At 43.8% G+C, this 23,823-nt stretch overlaps 1 protein-coding gene across 1 annotated transcript; it reads left to right on the top strand.

Annotated features, from left to right (window-relative positions):
* Positions 1-1,620: 1,620 nt before the first annotated feature.
* On the top strand, positions 1,621-23,749 carry LOC311107387 (kinesin-like protein KIFC3; the record flags this gene model as incomplete). Its single annotated transcript, XM_084149881.1, has 19 exons — positions 1,621-1,719; positions 2,543-2,648; positions 2,964-3,136; positions 3,435-3,696; positions 10,620-10,813; positions 13,731-13,796; positions 14,099-14,236; positions 14,919-15,116; positions 15,282-15,455; positions 15,993-16,140; positions 18,277-18,407; positions 18,676-18,787; positions 18,913-19,097; positions 19,266-19,370; positions 19,534-19,664; positions 19,906-20,026; positions 20,836-20,965; positions 21,261-21,490; positions 21,782-23,749. 19 exons carry the CDS (start codon positions 1,621-1,623, stop codon positions 21,911-21,913), a joined length of 2,835 nt encoding a protein of 944 aa, XP_084006007.1. The 3' UTR covers positions 21,914-23,749.
* Positions 23,750-23,823: the final 74 nt, after the last annotated feature.

The raw sequence follows: 23,823 nt of genomic DNA, 5'->3' as shown, positions 1-23,823 counted from the left end.
ATTTGACCAAGAAGGAGAGTGATGGAGTGCTGCATCAGATGACCTGGCCTCCACAATCCCCCGACCTCAACCCAATTGAGATGGTTTGGGATGAGTCGGACGGCAGAGTGAAGGAAAAGCAGCCAACAAGTGCTCAGCATATGTGGGAACTCCTTCAAGACTGTTGGAAAAGCATTCCAGGTGAAGCTGGTTGAGCGAATGCCAAGTGTGTGCAAAGCTGTCATCAAGGCAAAGGGTGGCTATTTGAAGAATCTCAAATATAAAATATATTTTGATTTGTTTAACACTTTCTTGGTTACTACCTGATTCCATATGTGTTATTTCATAGTTTTGATGTCTTCACTATTATTCTACAATGTAAAAAATAGTAAAAATAAAGAAAAACCCTGGAATGAGTAGGTGTGTCCAAACGTTTGACTGGTACTGTACATAAACAATGGGTTGTGGTGACTTGTGTCTGTACACATAAACAATTAGTTGTTGTGACTAGTGTCTGTACACATAACCAATGGGTTGTTGTGACTAGTGTCTGTACACATAACCAATGGGTTGTTGTGACTTGTGTCTGTACACATAAACAATGGGTTGTTGTGACTAGTGTCTGTACACATAACCAATGGGTTGTTGTGACTTGTGTCTGTACACATAAACAATGGGTTGTTGTGACTCGTGTCTGTACACACATAACCAATGGCTACTGATCCTTTCCATGTGAGTGCCCATCAGATAGTATCAGTGACTGGCTTGTCTCTCCTCTCCTCCAGCATGAGGCCCTACAACCCCCAACACAATCAATCTCCATCTCAGCTGCTTGCTTCACCACTGCAGAGAGCTGCACTGAGCATGCCCGCTGCATCTGCAGCCTGTGGATGGATGGAGTGGAGAGGAGGAGGAGAGAGAGAGAGAATCACACAGGAGCTGCTGTTCAGTGCAGGGATGCTGCTGCAGCAGAGAGGAGAGGGGCTGCAAGGGGTGCTTCAGCATTAACAATAACAGACAAAACAGGGAGGACACAGAATGTTGTGGTGGAATGCAGAATGTTGGAATGTCTGGAATGGACATCATTAATGAAATGAAGACAAGTATGGGTAAGAAAGGAGAAGATCAAATGCTTCAGAGGGATGAAGGAGAGGAGAGGAGGAGCGTTTTAAGATCAGAAAATGGACAAAGAGGAGGATGCAAGGATAACCTCTGGGGAAAGATCAAGCGTAACCAGCCAGATCTATGCCAATCGGTCTTTCTCTGTGGTATCCTCATCCGTCAGCATTTGATCTTTTAGCTGCCAGAGCCTTTGTTGTCAGTCAATGGGCTTCACTCCTTGGGAATAGATCTGGTGTCTTGAAAATTAATGGGCTATAGAACGACATTGTCATTCTCTCTCTCTCTCTCTCTCTCTCTCTCTCTCTCTCTCTCTCTCTCACTCTCTTTCCTCTCACTTACTCTCTTTCCTCTCACTCTCTCCCCCCCCTCTCTCTCTCTCCTTTCTCTCTCTCTTCCTTTTCTTTCTCTCTTTCTCCTCTCTGCAGAGTGAGCCGAGGCAGTGTTATAGTTTGACAGTGTCTCCCTGGGTATCTATTTCTGCGGCTGTCACTGTAACAGTGGCTCCCAGACGGAGGGGAGATGTATGCCTTCTACTCCCTGCTAGTTTACATCTTCTACACTGTCTTCAAGAAGGAGGAGGAAGAAGCTCTGGAAGCTGCCCAGTATGGAGCCTCAGCGGTGAGTCTAGTCACAGCGTCTGCATCCCAAATTGCACCCTATTCCCTATATAGTGCACTACAGTGCACTACTATAGTGCACTTTGAAGCTCACAATGTGTAGTATGTAGATGCCTCAGTAGTGAGTCTAGTAACAGTGTGTAGCTACAGTCCTCAGTAGAGTCTAGTAACAGTGTGTAGCTACAGTCCTCAATAGAGTCTAGTAACAGTGTAGCTACAGTCCTCAGTAGAGTCTAGTAACAGTGTGTAGCTACAGTCCTCAGTAGAGTCTAGTAACAGTGTAGCTACAGTCCTCAGTAGAGTCTAGTAACAGTGTAGCTACAGTCCTCAGTAGAGTCTAGTAACAGTGTGTAGCTACAGTCCTCAGTAGAGTCTAGTAACAGTGTAGCTACAGTCCTCAGTAGAGTCTAGTAACAGTGTGTAGCTACAGTCCCACTGGGTTCCTTTGTCTTGTCATCAGAGGATGACAACCAACCGGTAACCAGCACCAGGACCACCAATCCCATGACAGCAGGGAAACTGCTATAGATACTGAGCTATTTATGTAAGTTTACTGTCTGGGGGATATGTTACTGGTAATCTCACAAATGTACAGCTGAAATGCTATTTTATGTACGTAGAGAGAGATGTTCATGCTGGTCATACATATTGTGTAGGTAAATTGTATATCGGGAACAGCAGCTGGGCTGACATTGACATTGCAGGCTGGCAGTGTGTATGTGTGTGTGTGTTGTGTCTGTGTTGGAGGTAAATACAGTATTTAGTAACACTAACGTCTGTTTCTGCTCTCTGCCATCACCCTGTCTGTCTGTTGCTGTGATCAGGAGCCAGGACGGGTTTCCATGGAAACAAGGAGCAGGAGGAAGAAAGGCCACACCCTCGGGATGGAGAGGAAGAAAAGGGGGCGTGGCAGCAGGTTGAGTGACTCCAGTGAGTGGATGCTTTACGACAACAATGTTTATAAATAGAAGTATCTGTAACACCGGTTAAATACTTAACTATAGTACTTGCTACTGACAGATATCAGTGATAATTGCTGTTATTATGGTATAGATAGATATTTTTCATGGTGATCGATAAATACTTAAATACCAGGCCTAATGATAATAGCTACTGTAGAATAGGAATATCAGGAATGATGTTAGCTACTGTTTTGATATGGTATAGCTCTCATGGTGATTTCTCATGGTGATTGATCATATGAATTCATGCCCTTTATTCAAATGTTGATGTATTTTCTTCAAGGCAGTAGCAGTGATAGTGACGGCCTGTCCCTGAGTGACGAAGGTGATGATGGTGGTGGAGGCGGTGAAGTGCCCGAAATCCCAGCATGCACTCCTCTGGGTGCCTTCCTGTCCTTTAAGCAGGAGGACGAGAAGAGGAAGGAGGCCCAGGAACAGCTGGAGACGGCAGGAAAGGTAGGCTTCACCACAAACACCTTGGCGCCCTATTCCCTATAGGTCCACAGGCCATTGGTCAAAAGTAGTGTACAATATAGGGTCCCATTTACACAATAGTACTGTTTGCTTCTAGTTCTAGCCATGACCTTCTTAGAACTGATGCATTATCTAAACTTTCTAAAGCCACATTTCCCTCCTGGTCTAGTTGTGGGAGTCTCCCTTGGTTTAGTACACACAGACAGTAGTTCACGCAGTAAATAGTACAATTGCTTCTAGGCCTGAAATACATCTAAACCCACATTTCCTCCTGGTCCAGTTGATGTCTGAGTCTCCCTTGGTGGCGGTGATGTCCCACTTGCTGAGTTTTCTGGAGCAGTACTCCCACCTCCAGCAGCTGCAGCAGCAGGCTGATCAGTACCGGGTCCAGCTGAAGAGGCACCGGGCCCAGCACCGCCGCCAGATGAAGGCCCTGAGGACATCGTACCGCCAGAGGCTGAGAGATAAGAACAGCGTCATCGACAGCCTGGAGGAGGCCATCACCACCCAGCAATACACGCCGAGCACCCCGGGGAGCGACGGTGAGAGAGGGGAGGTGGGGGGGGGGGGGGGGGGGGTGTTAGGTGGGGAGAGAAGATGGAAGGAGTCATTTTAAGGAGATTTATGGTAAAAGGTCATAAATGGGATGATATGGGAGGGAGGGAGGGAGGGAGGGAGGGAGGGAGGGAGGGAGGGAGGGAGGGAGGGAAGGAGTGTGGCAGGGAGCGTGGATTCTAGTTTATACTACAGAGTAAAGAAGACAGGCTACACTTGACTGAGATATTAACTATTTATTTAGTGCTTCTATGAAAAAACCCAGTGGATGGTTATAATGTCTTGCACCACTTGGTGAGAGTGGCTATGGAAACTCAGGTATTTGCTGTTACTGTAGAGAGACTAGGGACGAGACAGTGTTAGACTCATAAAGAGCAGAGGTGGGTAATATCCCCATAGGGCCCTGGTCAAAAGTAGTCCACTATAATAGGGTGCCATTTGGGACAAATTATAGGGCAGAGAGTTTAGGAGAAATACAATCTATTCCACCATTTTCAGATATACCCCTCTACAAAGTAACTATAGTTTCTATATTAAATAATTTCACTGTTTGTCTGTCTGAATACACAGTAGAGAGAGATGTTGATGTGTAGCAGGCTTCTTAGAAGAGGGATGTTGGTGTAAATCAAGTTGGAATTAGGGATGAGGAATGACATCAGACTGTGGCTATGTCCCAAATGGCACCCTATTCCCTGTCTAGTGGCCTTTGGCTGGTCAAAAGTAGTGCACTACATAGAGAATAGGTTGCCATTTGGGATGCAAACTAACTGATCTAAAAGCAATGGATGGTTTTGAGGGATCTGCTCTCCTTTAGATTTGACCAATGTTCTGTTCTGGACATGGAACAGAAGGACAGCCCTCCATCACCCTTATCAACCTATCAGTGTGTGTGTGTGTGTGAGCAGCATATACGCACATACTTGTGTGTGTTGCTGTATGTGTATAATATCATGAATGTACTGTAACGTGTGTGTTGGGCTCTTATGTGTGACAGTAATCTCGGCACCCAAAACCAAATCAGCTACTCATTTGAATGTTTAGGATGTCATGAAAGACTGGTGCGACAGTGACAGTGAGCTCTGCTAAGTAAGTGATCCCTCCTCTCTCCTAATGCAGTATACTCCTCTCTGACTAGCACCACATAACCCTGGAGAAACATGCCACTAGATGACCCAAAGGTGGCTCTCTCTGCTCTGCAGCAGAATGTGGGGCTTTCCTAAGTGGGAGACCTCAGGCATTACTGCCTCTCATTACGCGTTAGACAGCGTTAGATAAAGAGATGGATGGATGGATGGAGGTACTATGGTTCTATGGTACTTGGCCAGTGAATCAGTTGTTATATCATGAATAAACTATCCCTGTGAGTGCTGCTTTCTCTCCCCTCCACTGTGAGTAGAGCACTTACTTACCAGCCTCCGGCACATGCTAGATGCTAGACCTCCACATGTACCGTGTCAGATATAAATAGCCCTGGGACAGGGATGGGAGGGGGGCACTTCCCACAGTTCCCAGTGTTATGATCCTGGTGGAGGAAAGGAAAGGTTGTTTGGTTGTTTTCTGCAGGTCTGAGCTCCCTGCCTCTCTGAGGTGTTGTCAACAGCCACTATGTATGCATCCCACTCCCAAATGGCAACCTATTCCCTATATAGTGCACTACTTTTGACCAGAGCCCTGGGGGAATAGGGTAACATTTGGGATGCAGACTGTGTGTTATGGTGGTGGAGGAAAGAAAATGCTTTTTTCTGCAGGCTGGTCTGAGCAGAAAAGCAGTGGTGTAAAGTACTTAAATAAAAATACTTTAAAGTATTACTTAAGTAGTTTTTGGGTTATCTGTACTTTACTTTACTATTTACTTTTACTCCACTATATTCCTAAAGAAAATAATGTACTTTTTACTCCATACATTTTCCCTGACACCCAAAAGTACTCACTACATTTTAAATGCTCAGGCAGGACAGGAAAATGGTCCAATTCACACACTTATCAAGAGAACATCCCTGGTCATCCCTACTGCCTCTGACCTGGCAGACTCACTAAACCCAAATGCTTCATTTGTAAATTATGTCTGAGTGTTGGAGTGTGCAACTGGCTATCCGTACAATAAAAAAAACAAGAAAAGTGTGCCGTCTGGTTTGCTTAATATAAGGAATTTGAAACGATTTATTTGTTTACTTTTACTTTTGATACTTAAGTATATTTAAAACCAAATGCTTTTAGACTTTTACTCAAGCAGTATTTTGCTTGGTGACTTTCACTTTTACTTGAGTCATTTTCTATTAAGGTATCTTTACTTTTACTCAAGTATGATAATTGGGTACTTTTTCCACCAATGCAGAAAAGCGCTCTGCCTCTCTGAGGTGATGTCAACAGCAGCTACTGTAGTGTGTTGTGCTGTTCTCCTGCTTTGGTGTTGGTTTTGAAGACAGTGTTCTACCACTTCTAACCTGATGTGTTTTGATGATGATCTACAAAGTGTGTGAGTTGGGGATTCTCCTAAATCACCAGTCATTCATACCCAAATACTCTCTATAATGTTGTAAATGTGCATGTTGTGCAAAGCTGAAACACCTTCCACATTTCTCATATCATTAGTTGTATGCACTTGTTTATCATCAAGCTAGTGTACAACACAGTGTTTAAACACTCCCTGTGATAATGTTGCTTTATTCTAGTTAGACAATGTTAAATAGACTGCTCTTTGAGACATTAACATTTACCCAAACTTCATTTAGCATGTGAGGTAAAATACAGGTCTAACTAGCAGGGTGATGCCATTACTTCCACCCGAGTGTAAAGCATTAAAGCCCATATTCACCACATCACGTTTTCCCAGGATCACGTGTCTGCATCTGCCCTTGAGTTAAACATCCAGCATCTCCTCTGGCTATGTAGACCCCCCCCCCTCATCCCCCTGCCCTGTCTCCCTCCAATCACCACCTCTCCCCATCTCCTAAAACAGTGACACAGCACAGCAGAGCTGACAGAGGCTGCCTGGTTGATTAGTGTAGAGTTCAGCAAAGAGAAACAGAAACAGTCCTGGCAGAGACAGAACACCATAAATCATGCAGCAGGAGGAAATTGATTAAAAAGCTACTGGGCACGATGTTCTGAGAGGCTACGTCCCAAATGGCACCCTATTCCCTTTCTAGTGCACTACCTTTGACCGGGGCCCAAAAGCACTGTAGCGTTGGTCAAAAGTAGTGCACTAGAAAGAGGATAGGGTGCCATCTGGGACGCAGAACTGGTCTCACTTGCTTTGCCTGAACTTTATAAAGGTTTTAAACTAAAGGCAGGAAGTCAGTGCTTGTGAGTGTGGACCATGCACCTTCACTTTGTGCATTAGATGGTAGGTAGAGACAGGCAGGCCGTACGTGAGTGGCTGACATTATCCCATACTAACTTTTAGGGTAGTAAGCTGTAGGTACATGATGGAATGGGGACAATATAGCAATAATGTGCCCTTGAATATACTGGCTACGTCCCAAATGGCACCCTATTCCCTCTATAGTGCACTACTTTTGACCAGAGCCCGATGGGCTCTATGTAGGTAATAGGGTTCTAATTGGGATGGAGACAGGATGTGGGTGACTATACTAGTCTCTGGGGACTGACATTATGGCTTGCGATTATGTGACTACTGTGTGACTACTGTGCGACTACCATGTGACTACTGTGTGGCTACCATATAACTACTGTGTGACTACTGTGTGACTACTATGTGATTACTGTGTGACTACAATGTGGCTACTGTGTGACTACAATGTGACTACCATGTGACTGACAGAGACTACCATGTGACTACCGTGTGACTGATACAGTGGGGAGAACAAGTATTTGATACACTGCCGATTTTGCAGGTTTTCCTACTTACAAAGCATGTAGAGGTCTGTAATATTTATCATACGTACACTTCAACTGTGATAGACGGAATCTAAAACAAAAATCTAAAAAATCACATTGTATGATTTTTAAGTAATTAATTTGCATTTTATTGCATGACATAAGTATTTGATCACCTACCAACCAGTAAGAATTCCGGCTCTCACAGACCTGTTAGTTTTTCCTTAAAAAGCCCTCCTGTTCTCCACTCATTACCTGTATTAACTGCACCTGTTTTAACTTGTTACCTGTATAAAAGACACCTGTCCACACACTCAATCAAACAGACTCCAACCTCTCCACAATGGCCAAGACCAGAGAGCTGTGTAAGGACATCAGGGATAAAATTGTAGACCTGCACAAGGCTGGGATGGGCTACAGGACAATAGTCAAGCAGCTTGGTGAGAAGGCAACAACTGTTGGCGCAATTATTAGAAAATAGAAGAAGTTCAAGATGATGGTCAATCACCCTCGGTCTGGGGCTCCATGCAAGATCTCACCTCGTGGGGCATCAATGATCATGAGGAAGGTGAGGGATCAGCCCAGAACTACACGGCAGGACCTGGTCAATGACCTGAAGAGAGCTGGGACCACAGTCTCAAAGAAAACCATTAGTAACACACTACGCCGTCATGGATTAAAATCCTGCAGCGCACGCAAGGTCCCCCTGCTCAAGCCAGCGCATGTCCAGGCCCGTCTGAAGTTTGCCAATGACCATCTGGATGATCCAGATGAGGAATGGGAGAAGGTCATGTGGTCTGATGAGACAAAAATAGAGCTTTTTGGTCTAAACTCCACTCGCCGTGTTTGGAGGAAGAAGAAGGATGAGTACAACCCCAAGAACACCATCCCAACCGTGAAGCATGGAGGTGGAAACATCATTATTTGGGGATGCTTTTCTGCAAAGGGGACAGGACGACTGCACCGTATTGAGGGGAGGATGGATGGGGCCATGTATCGCGAGATCTTGGCCAACAATCTCCTTCCCTCAGTAAGAGCATTGAAGATGGGTCGTGGCTGGGTCTTCCAGCATGACAACGACCCGAAACACACAGCTAGGGCAACTAAGGAGTAGCTCCGTAAGAAGCATCTCAAGGTCCTGGAGTGGCCTAGCCAGTCTCCAGACCTGAACCCAATAGAACATCTTTGGAGGGAGCTGATAGTCCGTATTGCCCAGCGACAGCCCTGAAACCTGAAGGATCTGGAGAAGGTCTGTATGGAGGGGTGGGCCAAAATCCCTGCTGCAGTGTGTGCAAACCTGGTCAAGACCTACAGGAAACGTATGATCTCTGTAATTGCAAACAAAGGTTTCTGTACCAAATATTAAGTTCTGCTTTTCTGATGTATCAAATACTTATGTCATGCAATAAAATGCAAATTAATTACTTTAAAATCATACAATGTGATTTTCTGGATTTTTGTTTTAGATTCCGTCTCTCGCAGTTGAAGTGTACATATTATAAAAATTACAGATCTCTACATGCTTTGTAAGTAGGAAAACCTGCAAAATCGGCAGTGTATCAAATACTTGTTCTCCCCACTGTATGTGACTACTATTTGACTGCTATGTGACCACTATGTGACTACTGTGTAACTCCTGTGTGACTGCTATGTGAATACTGTGTGACTACTGTGTGACCACTATGTGACTACTGTGTGACTACTATTTGACTGCTATGTGACTGCTATGTGACTACTATGTGACTACTGTGCGGCTGATATGTGACTGCTATGTGACTATTGTGTGACCACTATGCGACTACAATGACTACTGTGTGACTACTGTGTGACTGTGGTGTGACTACTGTTTGACTACTGTATGAGTACTACTAGACTACTATGACTACTGTTTGACTACCATGTATGTGTACATCGTGTGTGTGATTACTATACTGTGTTTTAAGTGCACAATGAGTTTCATTAATATTGCAACACTTACACATACCATGGTACAGAGTATGTATCCAATCTTTCCTGGATATATTTAGAAAGAGGTCAGGTAATAGTGATGTTGATATATTGAATTTCTACTTGATGATGATAGTGGTGATAGTGGTGATGATGATAGTGGTGATAGTGGTGATGATGATAGTAGTGATATTAATGATAGCGGTGATAGTGGCGATGATGATAGTGGTGATATTGGTGATGATGATAGTGGTGATGATGATAGTGGTGATAGTGGTGATGATGATAGTGTTGATAGTGTTGATGATGATAGTGGTGATAGTAATGATAGTGGTGATGATGATAGTGGTGATAGTGGTGATGATGATAGTGGTGATAGTAATGATAGTGGTGATGATGATAGTGGTGATGGTGATAGTGGTGATGATGATAGAGGTGATAGTGGTGATGGTGATAGTGGTGATAGTGCCGATGATGATAGTGGTGATAGTAATGCTAGTGGCAATGATGATAGTGGTGATAGTGGCGATAGTAATGATAGTGGTGATGATGATAGTGGTGATAGTGGCGATGATGATAGTGGTGATAGTGGTGATGATGATAATGGTGATGGTGATGATAGTGGTGATGATGATAGTGGTGATAGTAATGCTAGTGGTGATGATGATAGTGGTGATGATGATAGTGGTGATAGTAATGATAGTGGTGATGATGATAGTGGTGATAGTAATGATAGTGGTGATGATGATATTGGTGATAGTGATGATAGTGGTGATAGTAATGATAGTGGTGATAGCAGTGATGATGATAGTGGTGATAGTGGTGATCTTGATGATGATAGTGGTGATAGTGATGATATTGATGTTGATGATGATTGTGTTGATGTTGTTGATAGTGATGATAGTAGTGATGATGATGATGATGATGATGATGCTAGTGGTGATAGTGATGATGATGATGGTGATGAGGATGATGGTGGTGATGCTGATGCTGGTGATGATGGTGATGATGATGGTGATGAAGATGATGAAGATGATCATGATGATAATAATACTGCTGCTGATGATAATGAGTATAATGATGAAGATGTCTATCCTAATCCTAGAGTATTGTCTGCCTTTAGGTGAGTGTGGTGCTGATGTCCCTGGGGCCGGGGCTGGGGCTGGGGCTGGGGCAGGGCTCCACAGGCTGGTAGAGTCTCTGTATGGACTACAGGGAGAGAAGAGCCAGCTGAGGGGAGAACTACGGCTGCTGCACTCCCAACTGGAGCAGAGAGAACAGGACCGACACTCACGAGTACAGGTCTTCCAACAGCAGGTACAGTACATCACACATGCATACGCACACACGAATGTAAGCACACACACACACATATATGCATGCAAGCACGGACTCACACACACATGCACGTACGCATGCACACACATCACACACGCACGCACGCACGCACACAGAGAGAGAGAGAGAGAGAGAGAGAGAGAGAGAGAGAGAGAGAGAGAGAGAGAGAGAGAGAGAGAGATTGAGAGAGAGAGAGAGGGAGGGAGAGAGAACGAGAGAGAGAGAAAAAGAGAGAGAGAGAAAAAGAGAGAGAGAGAAAGCTACATGGATGCATACTTACAGACAAACACCCAGCACCCCATACGGAAAACTAATATATGGCAATATACAGTACCAGTCAAAAGTTTGGACACACCTACTCATTCAAGGGTTTTTCTTTATTTTTACTGTTTTCTACATTGTAGAATAATAGTGAAGACATCAAAACTATGAAATAACACATATGGAATCATGTAGTAACTAAAAAAGTGTTAAACAAATCAAAATATATTTTATATTTGAGATTCTTCAAATAGCCACCCTTTGACTTGATGACAGCTTGGCACACTCTTGGCAATCTCTTAACCAGCTTTATGAGGTAGTCACCTGGAATGTATTTCAATTAACAGGTGTGCCTTGTTAAAAGTTAATTTGTGGAATTTCCTTCCTTCTTAATGCCTTTGAGCCAATCAGTTGTGTTGTGACAAGATAGGGTTGGTATACAGAAGATAGCCCTATTTGGTAAAAGACCAAGTCCATATTATGGCAAGAACAGCTCAAATAAGCAAAGAGAAACAACAGTCCATCATTACTTCAAGACATGAAGGTCAGTCAATCCGGAAAATTTCAAGAACTTTGAAAGTTTCTTCAAGTGCAATCGCAATAACCATTAAGCGATATGATGAAACTGGCTCTCATGAGGACCACCACAGGAAAGTAAGACCCAAAGTTACCTCTGCTGCAGAGGATAAGTTCATTCGAGTTACCAGCCAAGTAACAGACACATCTCAACATCAACTGTTCAGAGGAGACTGCTTGAATCAGGCCTTCATGGTGTAATTGCTGTAAAGAAACCACTACTAAAGGACACCAATAAGAAGAAGAGACCTGCTTGGGCCAAGAAACACGAGCAATGCACATTAGACGGGTGGAAATCTGTCCTTTGGTCTGATGAGTCAAAATTTGAGATTTTTGGTTCCAACCGCCGTGTCTTTGTGAGACGCAGAGTAGGTGAACGGATGATCGCTGCATGTTTGATTCCCACCGTGAAGCATGGAGGAGGAGGTGTGATGGTGCTTTGCTGGTGACACTGTCTGTGATTATTTAGAATTAAATTATTTAGCATGGCTACCACAGCGATACGCCATCCCATCTCGTTTGCGCTTAGTGGGACTATCATTTGTTTTTCAACAGGACAATGACCCAACACACCTCCAGGCTATGTAAGGGCTATTTGACCAAGAAGGAGAGTGATGGAGTGCTGCATCAGTTGACCTGGCCTCCACAATCACCCGACCTCAACCCAATTGAGATGGTTTAGGATGAGTTGGACGGCAGAGTGAAGGAAAACCAGCCAACAAGTGCTCAGCATATGTGGGAACTCCTTCAAGACTGTTGGAAAAGCATTCCAGGTGAAGCTGGTTGAGAGAATGCCAAGAGTGTGCAAAGCTGTCATCAAGGCAAAGGGTGGCTACTTTGAAGAATATCAAATATATTTGATTTGTTTAACACTTTTTTGGTTACTACCTGATTCCATATGTGTTATTTCATATTTTTGATGTCTTCACTATTATTCAAAAATAAAGAAAAGCCTTGAATGAGTAGGTGTATCCAAACTTTTGACTGGTACTGTATGTGCTCATGTGTGACACATTTAGTATTCAAATGTTTATTACATATATGTCCCTTTATATGTCACAATACATCTTAACAATATGTGTTAACGTATATGTTACGGGAGCATTATTTCAGTGATACTTGTAGTCATGGTAATAAACCAAACAACAAAAAATAAATAAATAAATATGTCATTTAATTCCTGTTATTTTTTCTTCTTCTCAATCCAGCCATTTGACTGTTTTAAGACGGTCCCTTTGTTGCACCTTGGGAAGCGCTTCATGACAGTGTCTTTGTTGCACCTTGGGAAGCGCTTCATGACAGTGTCTGTGGAGGGAGAGCAACGACTAGAAGATAACGAACACATAGAACAGTTAGGGGTTGAGTTTGGGCTCATAAATACAATCAGATTCAGTTTAATAAGAAATCCTTGACCATTAATGCCCTATTTGCAATGATTGATTTGTAAATTAATTCAAGGGATAGTTAACTTTTTTACACCTTATAGTCATTCAGATGGTTCCTTACCCTGAAAGTAGTCTATGGGCCAGGAGAAACTGTATTCCATGGTTCAGAGTGGTTTAAATAGCCACTACTAACTTGAGGGGATTCGACCACAAACACTGAACTTTGTCTAATTGCCCCCATCACCCCCATAGTTGTTTTGCTAGCCATCTGACTATAAGATGTAAAAAAGTTAACTATCCCTTTAATATCTTTAATTCATTTAATTGAAATTGGCCCCAACCCTGTTATGGGGTATTCATGTTTAAAGGGATGCTGAGAGATTTAGAGAATTAGGTCATTTTTCTACTCCCCCAGTCAGATGAACTCATGAATACAATTTTTATGTTTCTGCGTGCAGTTTGGAGATTATTGAAGTTAGCGTGCCATGAGTAACTTATAAGTAATATTATTTTTTAAATATCATGACAATACCTGCACACTTTGCAATCAATTAACAAAAACCTACTCTCCTGTTATTGTGGTCACTTTTTCTGTCCTTTTTCTCCCCGTCTTCGTCACTTTAAGCTTCTTGTACAAGACTACAGACTACAGACTTTCCCTGTTTCCTCCCCAGATTGACGAGCTGAAGAGCTGCATCGAGGAGCGGGAGGAGGAGCTGTCCAGACTAAGAACTGACTCTGTAAGCTTTCATGAGAATCTGCTCCATTTGTTATCAGTAAAGCTGCCACAAGGCATTTTAACACTGCTGCTGTAGTCTGAGACAAAATGGTGTAGTGTGAAAATCCTTATGGTGTGTCAGCATTGAGGTATATTTCAATGGCTTGTTTTTAAACCTATAGGGAAATCATACTGGTAAGGCAACAAGCAGGCAATATTGTGGGACCAGTATTGACAGGTAGAACATATCCATCATGCTTTAGTATGATATAACTTTTTCATCATGCTTTAGTGCTTACTGTAATCCATTTTGTTCCTCTTCAGGGAGCCACAGACTCGGAGAAGCGGGTTGTGTGTCTGTCAGCAGAGAACGAGAGTCTGAAACAGAGTCTGACTGTCACCCAGGGCCTCCTGCAGCAGCTCTCTGTCATCCCCTCCCAGTCCAGCTCTGTACTCATCAAGGTGAGAGTCAGGCTGAGTCCCAAACGACACCCTATTCCCTATACAGTATATATAGATATATACTTTTCACCAGGACCCATAGGGCTATGGTCAACAGTAGTACACTAAATAGGGGAAAGGGTGCTATTTGGGACGCAGCCCCAGAAGCACTGCTGTCTGTCTGTGAGCTCATCACTAACAGACGAGGAGCTGTCCCACTATATCGGCCAAAACCACAAATGATTCTGTGTTTTGATTTGCTAATGGTGTCTTTAGAAATCGCTCTGTCATTTCCTGGTTGCTAACATTCTAATTGTTCGCCTAATTTCAGTTTATGTGACAAAACAAGCAGGTATAGTGTAGAGAATCATTGTACCATCTAAACCGCTGTGAAGTATCTTTTCCATAACCAAAAAATATTGCATTTTCAGCTGTTTGAAGCTGGTGTACAAAACCAAAAGTGAAAAATGCTAAAATTAAACTTAAGAACGGGAAGCATAGAAATAGCGCACATAGAACAAACAGATCTACCGCTTCTTAGACTTGCTTTCAATGAGAATGACAGATCTAAAACTGACATTTCTATGGGAATTTGGTCGTGCTCTGTGTCTAACCCTGTAGGAGAATGTTCTCTCTAATGGTGCTCTGTCTCCCCCTTTAGGAGAATGTTCACTCTAACGGTGCTCTGTGTCTCCCCCTGTAGGAGAATGAGAACCTGCGCAGCCGGGTGCAGCAGCTGGAGAGTTCCCTGCAGCAGCAGGCTGATCAGCTGTCTTGCCTGGAGAGACAGAGCGAACAAAGCGAGTGGAGGAGAGGAGAGGAGCAGAGGAGAAAAGAGGAGAGAGTGAGGGAGCTGCAGCTAGACCTGGATAAAGAGAGGGCCAAAGAGCCACAGGTCAAGGTAGGGATAGTCTGCAAGAGACACCTTACTGTATATACAATACGTTTTCATTCAAATGAAGCTGATAACAGGTTTCTGATTGTTTGGAATCAGAAACCGGTCTTGTTGAATAAATTGATTTATATTAAATGAAGTTGTAACCTTCATTGGTATTTTCCCTGCCAGATTGTCACTCAAACTGTGGAGGTGGAGTCACCGGTGACGCTGAGGCAATTGGCTGAGGCCACAGAGAGGAACGAGCAGCTGTCAGAGAAACTGACCAATCAGAACGAGAAGTGCAGACAACTTGAGGAGCACATCAGGAAGTCAGATGAATTCAGCTGTAACCTGCAACACAAGGTGAGAACCAATGAAAAGTCACCTGCAACACAAGGTGAGAACCAATGAAAAGTCACCTGCAACACAAGGTGAGAACCAATGAAAAGTCACCTGCAACACAAGGTGAGAACCAATGAAAGGTCACCTGCGACACCAGGTGAGAACCAATGAAAAGTCACTGTATTGGTTTGAATGTCCTCAGAAAAAGGTGAATATGTTGCGTGAAATATTCATGAAGAAATATTACATTCCTGAGAAAACTGTATTCTACTTCAAAGTTCACGATGATGAGATTTAACAGTTCAATTATTAACAAATGAAGAAACTAAAGAGTATTATACTAACCTCCATTCCTACCAAGCTATTGTCTGCATCCCATATGGCACCCTATTCCATATATCACGTACTACTTTAGACCAGGGCCCATGTTGGCCAGAGCCCAATGGGCCCTGGTCTAAAGTAGTACACTAAATAGGGAATAGGTTGGGACGCATACAATTCATGAACCTCATCATCATATGCTGAATGTGAAAATGTGAATGTGACTGCCTCTCCCAGATTGCAGCGTACGAGCGGGAGATCAGTGTACTGCAGGAGGAGCTGCTGAAGGAGATAGGTCACCTGGAGGAGAAGAAGGAGGAGGCCGTGAAGGCTGCAGCGACCTGCTCCGTAGAACACTTCCAGAGCCTGCAGGACCAGTTCTTTAGTGAGTCCCATCTAATACAACCTTCAGAAGCTTCTACAGGCTGTGCTACACATACAGTGGGGAGAACAAGTATTTGATACACTGCCGATTTTGCAGGTTTTCCTACTTACAAAGCATGTAGAGGTCTGTAATTTTTATCATAGGTACACTTCAACTGTGAGAGACGGAATCTAAAACAAAAATCCAGAAGATCACATTGTATGATTTTTAAGTAATTAATTTGCATTTTATTGCATGACATAAGTATTTGATCACCTACCAACCAGTAAGAATTCCGGCTCTCACAGACCTGTTAGTTTTTCTTTAAGAAGCCCTTCTGTTCTCTACTCATTACCTGTATTAACTGCACCTGTTTGAACTCGTTACCTGTATAAAAGACACCTGTCCACACACTCAATCAAACAGACTCCAACCTCTCCACAATGGCCAAGACCAGAGAGCTGTGTAAGGACATCAGGGATAAAATTGTAGACCTGCACAAGGCTGGGATGGGCTACAGGACAATAGGCAAGCAACTTGGTGAGAAGGCAACAACTGTTGGCGCAATTATTAGAAAATGGAAGAAGTTCAAGATGACGGTCAATCACCCTCGGTCTGGGGCTCCATGCAAGATCTCACCTCGTGGGGCATCAATGATCATGAGGAAGGTGAGGGATCAGCCCAGAACCACACGGTAGGACCTGGTCAATGACCTGAAGAGAGCTGGGACCACAGTCTCAAAGAAAACCATTAGTAACACACTACGCCGTCATGGATTAAAATCCTGCAGCGCACGCAAGGTCCCCCTGCTCAAGCCAGCGCATGTCCAGGCCCGTCTAAAGTTTGCCAATGACCATCTGGATGATCCAGAGGAGGAATGGGAGAAGGTCATGTGGTCTGATGAGACAAAAATAGAGCTTTTTGGTCTAAACCCCACTCGCCGTGTTTGGAGGAAGAAGAAGGATGGGTACAACCCCAAGAACACCATCCCAACCATGAAGCATGGAGGTGGAAACATCATTCTTTGGGGATGCTTTTCTGCAAAGGGGACAGGACAACTGCACCGTATTGAGGGGAGGATAGATGGGGCCATGTATCGCGAGATCTTGGCCAACAACCTCCTTCCCTCAGTAAGAGCATTGAAGATGGGTCGTGGCTGGGTCTTCCAGCATGACAACGACCCGAAACACACAGCCAGGGCAACTAAGGAGTGGCTCCGTAAGAAGCATCTCAAGGTCCTGGAGTGGCCTAGCCAGTCTCCAGACCTGAATAAATAGAAAATCTTTGGAGGGAGCTGAAAGTCCGTATTGCCCAGCGACAGCCCCGAAACCTGAAGGATCTGGAGAAGGTCTGTATGGAGGAGTGGGCCAAAATCCCTGCTGCAGTGTGTGCAAACCTGGTCAAGACCTACAGGAAACATATGATCTCTGTAATTGCAAACAAAGGTTTCTGTACCAAATATTAAGTTCTGCTTTTCTGATGTATCAAATACTTATGTCACGCAATAAAATGCAAATTAATTACTTAAAAATCATACAATGTGATTTTCTGGATTTTTGTTTTAGCATTGTCGAAATCAAAACCAAACCCTCAAGTCATGATGAACTCACTTACAAAACTCAGTTTTGTACAAGGCTGACTTTGACAAAAATTATCCTATTTACACTTGAGTAGATTTTGACACTAGAATCTTTCTACTATCGATGCCACATAGGACATTTTGTATCAGATAAGTTGTTTATTGCCTTCAGTTGCGCTTTAATTGTTATACCAGGAGGGGTTCATGGAAGCCTTCTCGCCTGGCAAGAAGCAGAGCTCTTCAGAAAATATGATGTATCAAATACTTATGTCATGCAATGAAATGCAAATTAATTACTTAAAAATCATACAATGTGATTTTCTGGATTTTTGTTTTAGATTCCGTCTCTCACAGTTGAAGTGTACCTATGATAAAAATTACAGACCTCTACATGCTTTGTAAGTAGGAAACACTGCCGATTTTGCAGGTTATCAAATACTTGTTCTCCCCACTGTATATGCTATGATGGGCTTGTCGAATCTGGGTGCGGTTGATTCATAGAATATTGTGTTTCATGCTCATCACCATTGAGCAAGCTGTGACAGTCTCTCTCTCTGTGTGTGTGTGTCCTATGGCAGACCTGCAGAAGCGTCTGACAGCGCTCCCTCCGACCCTGCGCACCATGAAGACAGACTACGCCAGCCTGAGGAGCCAGGTCCGCAACTTCTCCGACTTCTACGGAGCAGCCATCACCGACGCCAAGAAACAGGTCCCACAAAACACTGCTGCTGGATTAACAAGCATTGTTTAAAGTCAAATCAAATCAAACTTTATTTAAAGCGCGTTTAAAACCACAAAACAGTAAATCAATAAAATGAAGGAGATTAAAAAAAACAGAAGGCAATAAAAGAGATGAATAAAAGAACATGGAAGAAAAAATGATGTTTAAAGTAACAGTAAAGATAGAACACTGATTAAAGGCCAAGCTCAAAAGGTGTGGTATGTATTTACCGTTTTCCTATGGTCTGTCTGTGTAGATATCAGCCACTATGAGTGAGATGTCGGAGGCCAACAAGGACCTCCTGGAGAAGTACAGGAAGGAGGTGGCACTGCGGAGGAAGTACCACGAGCAGCTGGTCGAGCTCAAAGGTACGGTGAAACAAAGTCCGGATGAAGGAAAGAAGACTGGAGGAGGAAGCCTATTTATTCTATTGGGGGAAAAAACATTATATATGAGGTTGTATCATTATTAAATAAACTGTCATTGTTGCTAGGCAACATCCGTGTGCTGTGCCGTGTGAAGCCGGTTCTGAAGGAGGACCAGCATGAGGAGGGCCAATCGGTGGTGGTAACTACTGACCCCAATAACGAATCAGCTCTCTCCGTGCTGAAAGGGCAGGGCCGCAGCCACAACTTTGAACTGGACCGTGTCTTCCACCCTCAGGCCACTCAGGAAGAGGTACTGAGAAACTCCGCCTCCATTACGAGACACAGTGCTGTCACTTCTCTATCTATTTAAATGAGTGGACGCCATGATGGTATTCCAGTTTCTGTGGTGTGACTCAAAAACAGCAGTGACTGTGAACGATACACACTTGCTAACCTTTGGCTTTCTATTGTGTCTAAGGTCTTCCAGGAGATCGAGCCCCTTGTGACATCCTGTATAGATGGATATCACGTCTGCATCTTTGCCTACGGGCAGACTGGCTCTGGGAAGACCTACACCATGGAGGTATGTTGTAGCACTGGGTAATGTAATGTATGGTTTATACATGTGTTCTTAAGTCCTAAGCCTTCATATAAAGTGTTACCACAGATTGTAATGAGAAAGAAGGCTGAATATTTGATAAAAAATTACTCATTGTATCAAAATCTCCATAATTTGTTGTTGTCAGGGCAGCACAGAGAACCCAGGCATCAATCAGCGTGCTCTGAAACACCTGTTCAGTGAGATAGAGGACAGGAAGGACATGTGGACGTACACCGTGAGTGTCAGCTCTGTGGAGATCTACAACGAGGTGCTCAGGTACCTTCCCTCTCAATGGCTGGCAGAAAAATATCCAGCGTTTAGAAGTGGTGATATGTTTTATTATTCATTATTCAAATCTTCTGTTTTTTATTAGTGCTACTATATTGTTTTATAGTAATAAACAAGGTCTAGGAGTTAAATATATGAAAAGTGCTTTAAGTTAGGATTAGAGATAAACTGAGAATAGAGCTACTTTCTAACTCTGAATCTGACTAACCTGTTCCTGTTCTGTCCCCAGAGACCTGCTGAGTAAGGATGGAGAGAAGCTGGATATTAAGATCAACCCAGACGGGACAGGACAGCTGCACGTCCCTGGACTCAGGGTCATCGAGGTCAAGAGCTTCCAACACATCAAGAAAGTGAGGAGACTCACATACATTTTTCTTAGGGTGAAAGTCTTGGTAACTTTCAAAGTCCTGGTAACTTTCCCAAAATTCCAGGGATTTCCTGCTGATTGGTGGAATCTTCCAACCATGATTTCTGGAAAACCTCAGAATGCTGGGAAAGTTACATTTACGTCATTTAGCAGACGCTCTTATCCAGAGCGACTTAGTTAGTGCATACATTATTCTTTTTTTTCTTCATACTGGCCCCCGTGGGAATCGAACCCACAACCCTGGCATTGCAAACGCCATGCTCTACCAACTGAGCTACCTCCCTGCCGGCCATTCCCTCCCCTACCCTGGACAACGCTGGGCCAATTGTGCGCCGCCCCATTGGTCTACAGAGCCTGGATTCGAACCAGGATCTCTAGTGGCACAGCTAGCACTGCGATGCAGTGCCTTAGACCACTGCGCCACTCGGGAGTTACCGTACACTTTTTTCAGTGAGACTGATTTCTCCAACTATATTAATATATATTTTCCTTGACTTTTCGCCTTGACCTTAATAATAATTGAATATACTGTATATGCCATTTAATAGACGCTTTTATCCAAAGCAATTTACAGTCATCCGGCATACATTTGTTGTATAGGTGGCCCAGGGAATAGAACCCAAAATCCTGGCGTTGCAAGCGCTATGCTCTACCAACTGAGCCATATATCTCCATTAGAACCCTAATGGTTAATTTACTGTAATGTATACCATCATATGAAAGTATGCCAAGTGCAAGTTTCCTAAAATTCCACACCACATTTTCATGAACTCTGTCACTGTTCCTGTGCAGCTTCTGGCGCAGGCGCGTCGTAACAGAATCACCTTCGGGACCCAGATGAACCAGCACAGCTCTCGTTCCCATGCCCTTCTCATGATCACTGTGCTGGGGACTGACCTGGCCAGCGGGGCCAAGATCACAGGTACGTAACACACACCTTAGAGACTGGACACAGTCACAACTAACTGTTATAAGCAGCAGGTGGCAGCCCTATCGCCTCTTACCAGAACAGCAGCTGTCATTTTCTGTTAATTTCCCGGCGATTCTACGCGCGGAATCGCCACTGCTCATCGACACCCGCTACTTTTCAAGGTGTGTTTTGTCCGGGATGCGCAACTCATTTGGCAAGTGGGTCGGTTCCAGATATTGACACGATTCAAGGGACCAGAAAATGTTCCGTTAACGACGCACGGGCGATGTTTTTGTGACATCTGCAGGCAAGTTGAACCTGGTAGACTTGGCTGGCTCTGAGAGGGTCTGGAAGTCAGGAGCTGAGGGAGAGAGGCTGAAGGAGGCCCAGAACATCAACCGCTCCCTGCTGGCTCTGGGGGACGTCATCCAGGCTCTGAGGGGGAAGGAGAAACACATCCCCTTCAGAAACAGTCGCCTCACATACCTGCTGCAGGACTCACTGGGCAAGGGCAACAAGACGGCCATGGTAGTGCAGGTAGGGACACACACAACAGTACATCTGATACACACAGATTATAATGTCTGTATATCCATCTATATGTACACTCATAGGGCTGGCTTCCCGGACATTAAGCCTGATCCTGGACTATAAAGCATTCTGAATGGAGAAGTCCATACTGTGTTTAGCCTACACATTACAAGACAACTAGGCTATGGTGGTGCAGCCAGGTATACACAGCATAGAGTACAGTACATCAAACACACTGATTACACTGTCATGTTTGTCTGGAAGTGTCTTCTATCTGATCCTCTGGTCCTCCTCCAGGTGTCTGCTCTGGAGAGTAATGTGGGAGAGACCATGTGTTCTCTGAAGTTTGCTGAGAGGGTTTGTAAGGTGGAGCTGGGGCCTGCAGCCAGGAAGATACAGAGAGGAGGGGGAAGCCATCAGTGTGACTAGAACTCCACTCCCTGAAATCATCCAACTTCCTGTTCCCATGGACAATGAGGACTACAGGGACTCAACAGACACACAGCCAACCAAATACATCAACAAGCAATAACAACAACAAGCAACTGCTCTCGCCAGTCAGTCAATCTATCAGTCTGTCTATCAGTCAGCCAGTCTCAGTCTATCAGTCAGCCTGTCTATCAGTCAGCCTGTCTATCAGTCAGCCAGTCAGTCAATCTATCAGTCTGTCTATCAGTCAGCCAGTCTATCAGTATAAAAGCTACCAGGTGTGTATTCATTGAGATGAAATAGAGAATATTGCAGATTCTCTAGTCTACTGATCATAATGTATGTTCATGTCATGCACAGGAGGTTGGTGGCACCTTAATTGGGAAGGACAGGCTCATGGTAATGGCTGGAGCGGAATTAGTAGAATTGTATCAAATACATCAAACACATGGTTTCCAGGTGTTGGACGCCATTCCATTTGCTACGTTCCGGCCATTATTATGAGCCGTTCTCCCCTCAGCAGCCTCCACTGATGTCACGTCTGTTGAACGTTCTGTAACTTTACATCCTCCTGAACAGACCCCAGCTGTAACGTTACACCCTCCTGAACAGACCCCAGCTGTAACGTTACACCCTCCTGAACAGAACCCAGCTGTAACGTTACACCCTCCTGAACAGACCCCAGCTGTAACGTTACACCCTCCTGAACAGACCCCAGCTGTAACGTTACACCCTCCTGAACAGACCCCAGCTGTAACGTTACATCCTCTTGAACAGACCCCAGCTGTCTAAAACTATCCTGATAAAGAAGGGCTATAACTTGAGGTTTCCGTGACAACGTCATCAGGATAACAGATAAGAGTCAGGGATAAGAAGGCTCTACTCTCTCCTGTCTGCTGCTGTTTAGATAAGGCTCTACTCTCTCCTGTCTGCTGCTGTTTAGATAAGGCTCTACGGTCTCCTGTCTGCTGCTGTTTAGAAATGGCCCTTATCTATCAGCTCATCTGCATGATGCACCAACCAGTATGACATCATCAACAACAACACACTAACCCGAGTGCCAAGACAACCTTTGAAACTTCCTACTAGAACCACAACTAAACAACAAATGCTGTTTCCTTTGACTGAATCGCCAGAAGTTCTTCATCAGGGGTTGTATGTTCCAAGCATCTCAGAATAGGAGTGCTGGTCTAGGATCAGGTATTCCCTGTAATGTAATCTTATTCATTATGACCTGAGAGGCAAAACTGATCCTAGATCAGCACTTCTACTCAGACATTTTGTGAATGCAGGCCCTGAATGCGATTTCCACCATCACAATGCTTAGAGATGCTGCTTCATAATCAAATATGTTCGCCAAGAGAGGAGTGCCACAGTAGACACATTTGTGCTGTTCTATTCTTGAAGTATTAATAATCAAGCTATATCTTCTATATAATAACACATTATTTTCCTGCTGTAGCAACCTGGCTCAAATTAAGATCCTACATCTGTAGCCTCCTTTGATAGGGAAATGTTGGTCTGTTTGGGGGACTGGTGGGAAGCACTTTGTGAAATAAATAAGTTTTTTGCGCTTTCAGATCAATTTAGGTGCTTTAGATGTATAATTAGTGAAATATCATCATACCAAAAATGGCTTTGTTCATTGTAATCTGTTTTCCATCTTAGTTGAACCTGACGGTCAACTGTTGGGTTAATAGTAACTTTTAATTGAATAGCGTAGCAATAACATTTCCTGTTGCAGTAACTTATTATACAAGTGGATTAGGGTTACTTTACAATCTGATTGGTTAAGGATCAGTTTTCAGCTGATTTTCCAAATAAATCTGGAATTTTAAGATGTGGGGTACTCATTCTGTGTTGTCTCCTGTACATAATATTCACAGACAAAGGAAAAGGTCACAAGTCAC

This window comes from Coregonus lavaretus (assembly GCF_964263955.1).
Source record: "Coregonus lavaretus genome assembly, chromosome: 3".
NCBI classification, from domain to species: domain Eukaryota; kingdom Metazoa; phylum Chordata; class Actinopteri; order Salmoniformes; family Salmonidae; genus Coregonus; species Coregonus lavaretus.
Note: the sequence above shows the minus strand (reverse complement) of the source record. Positions and strands in the feature narration are given on the sequence as shown.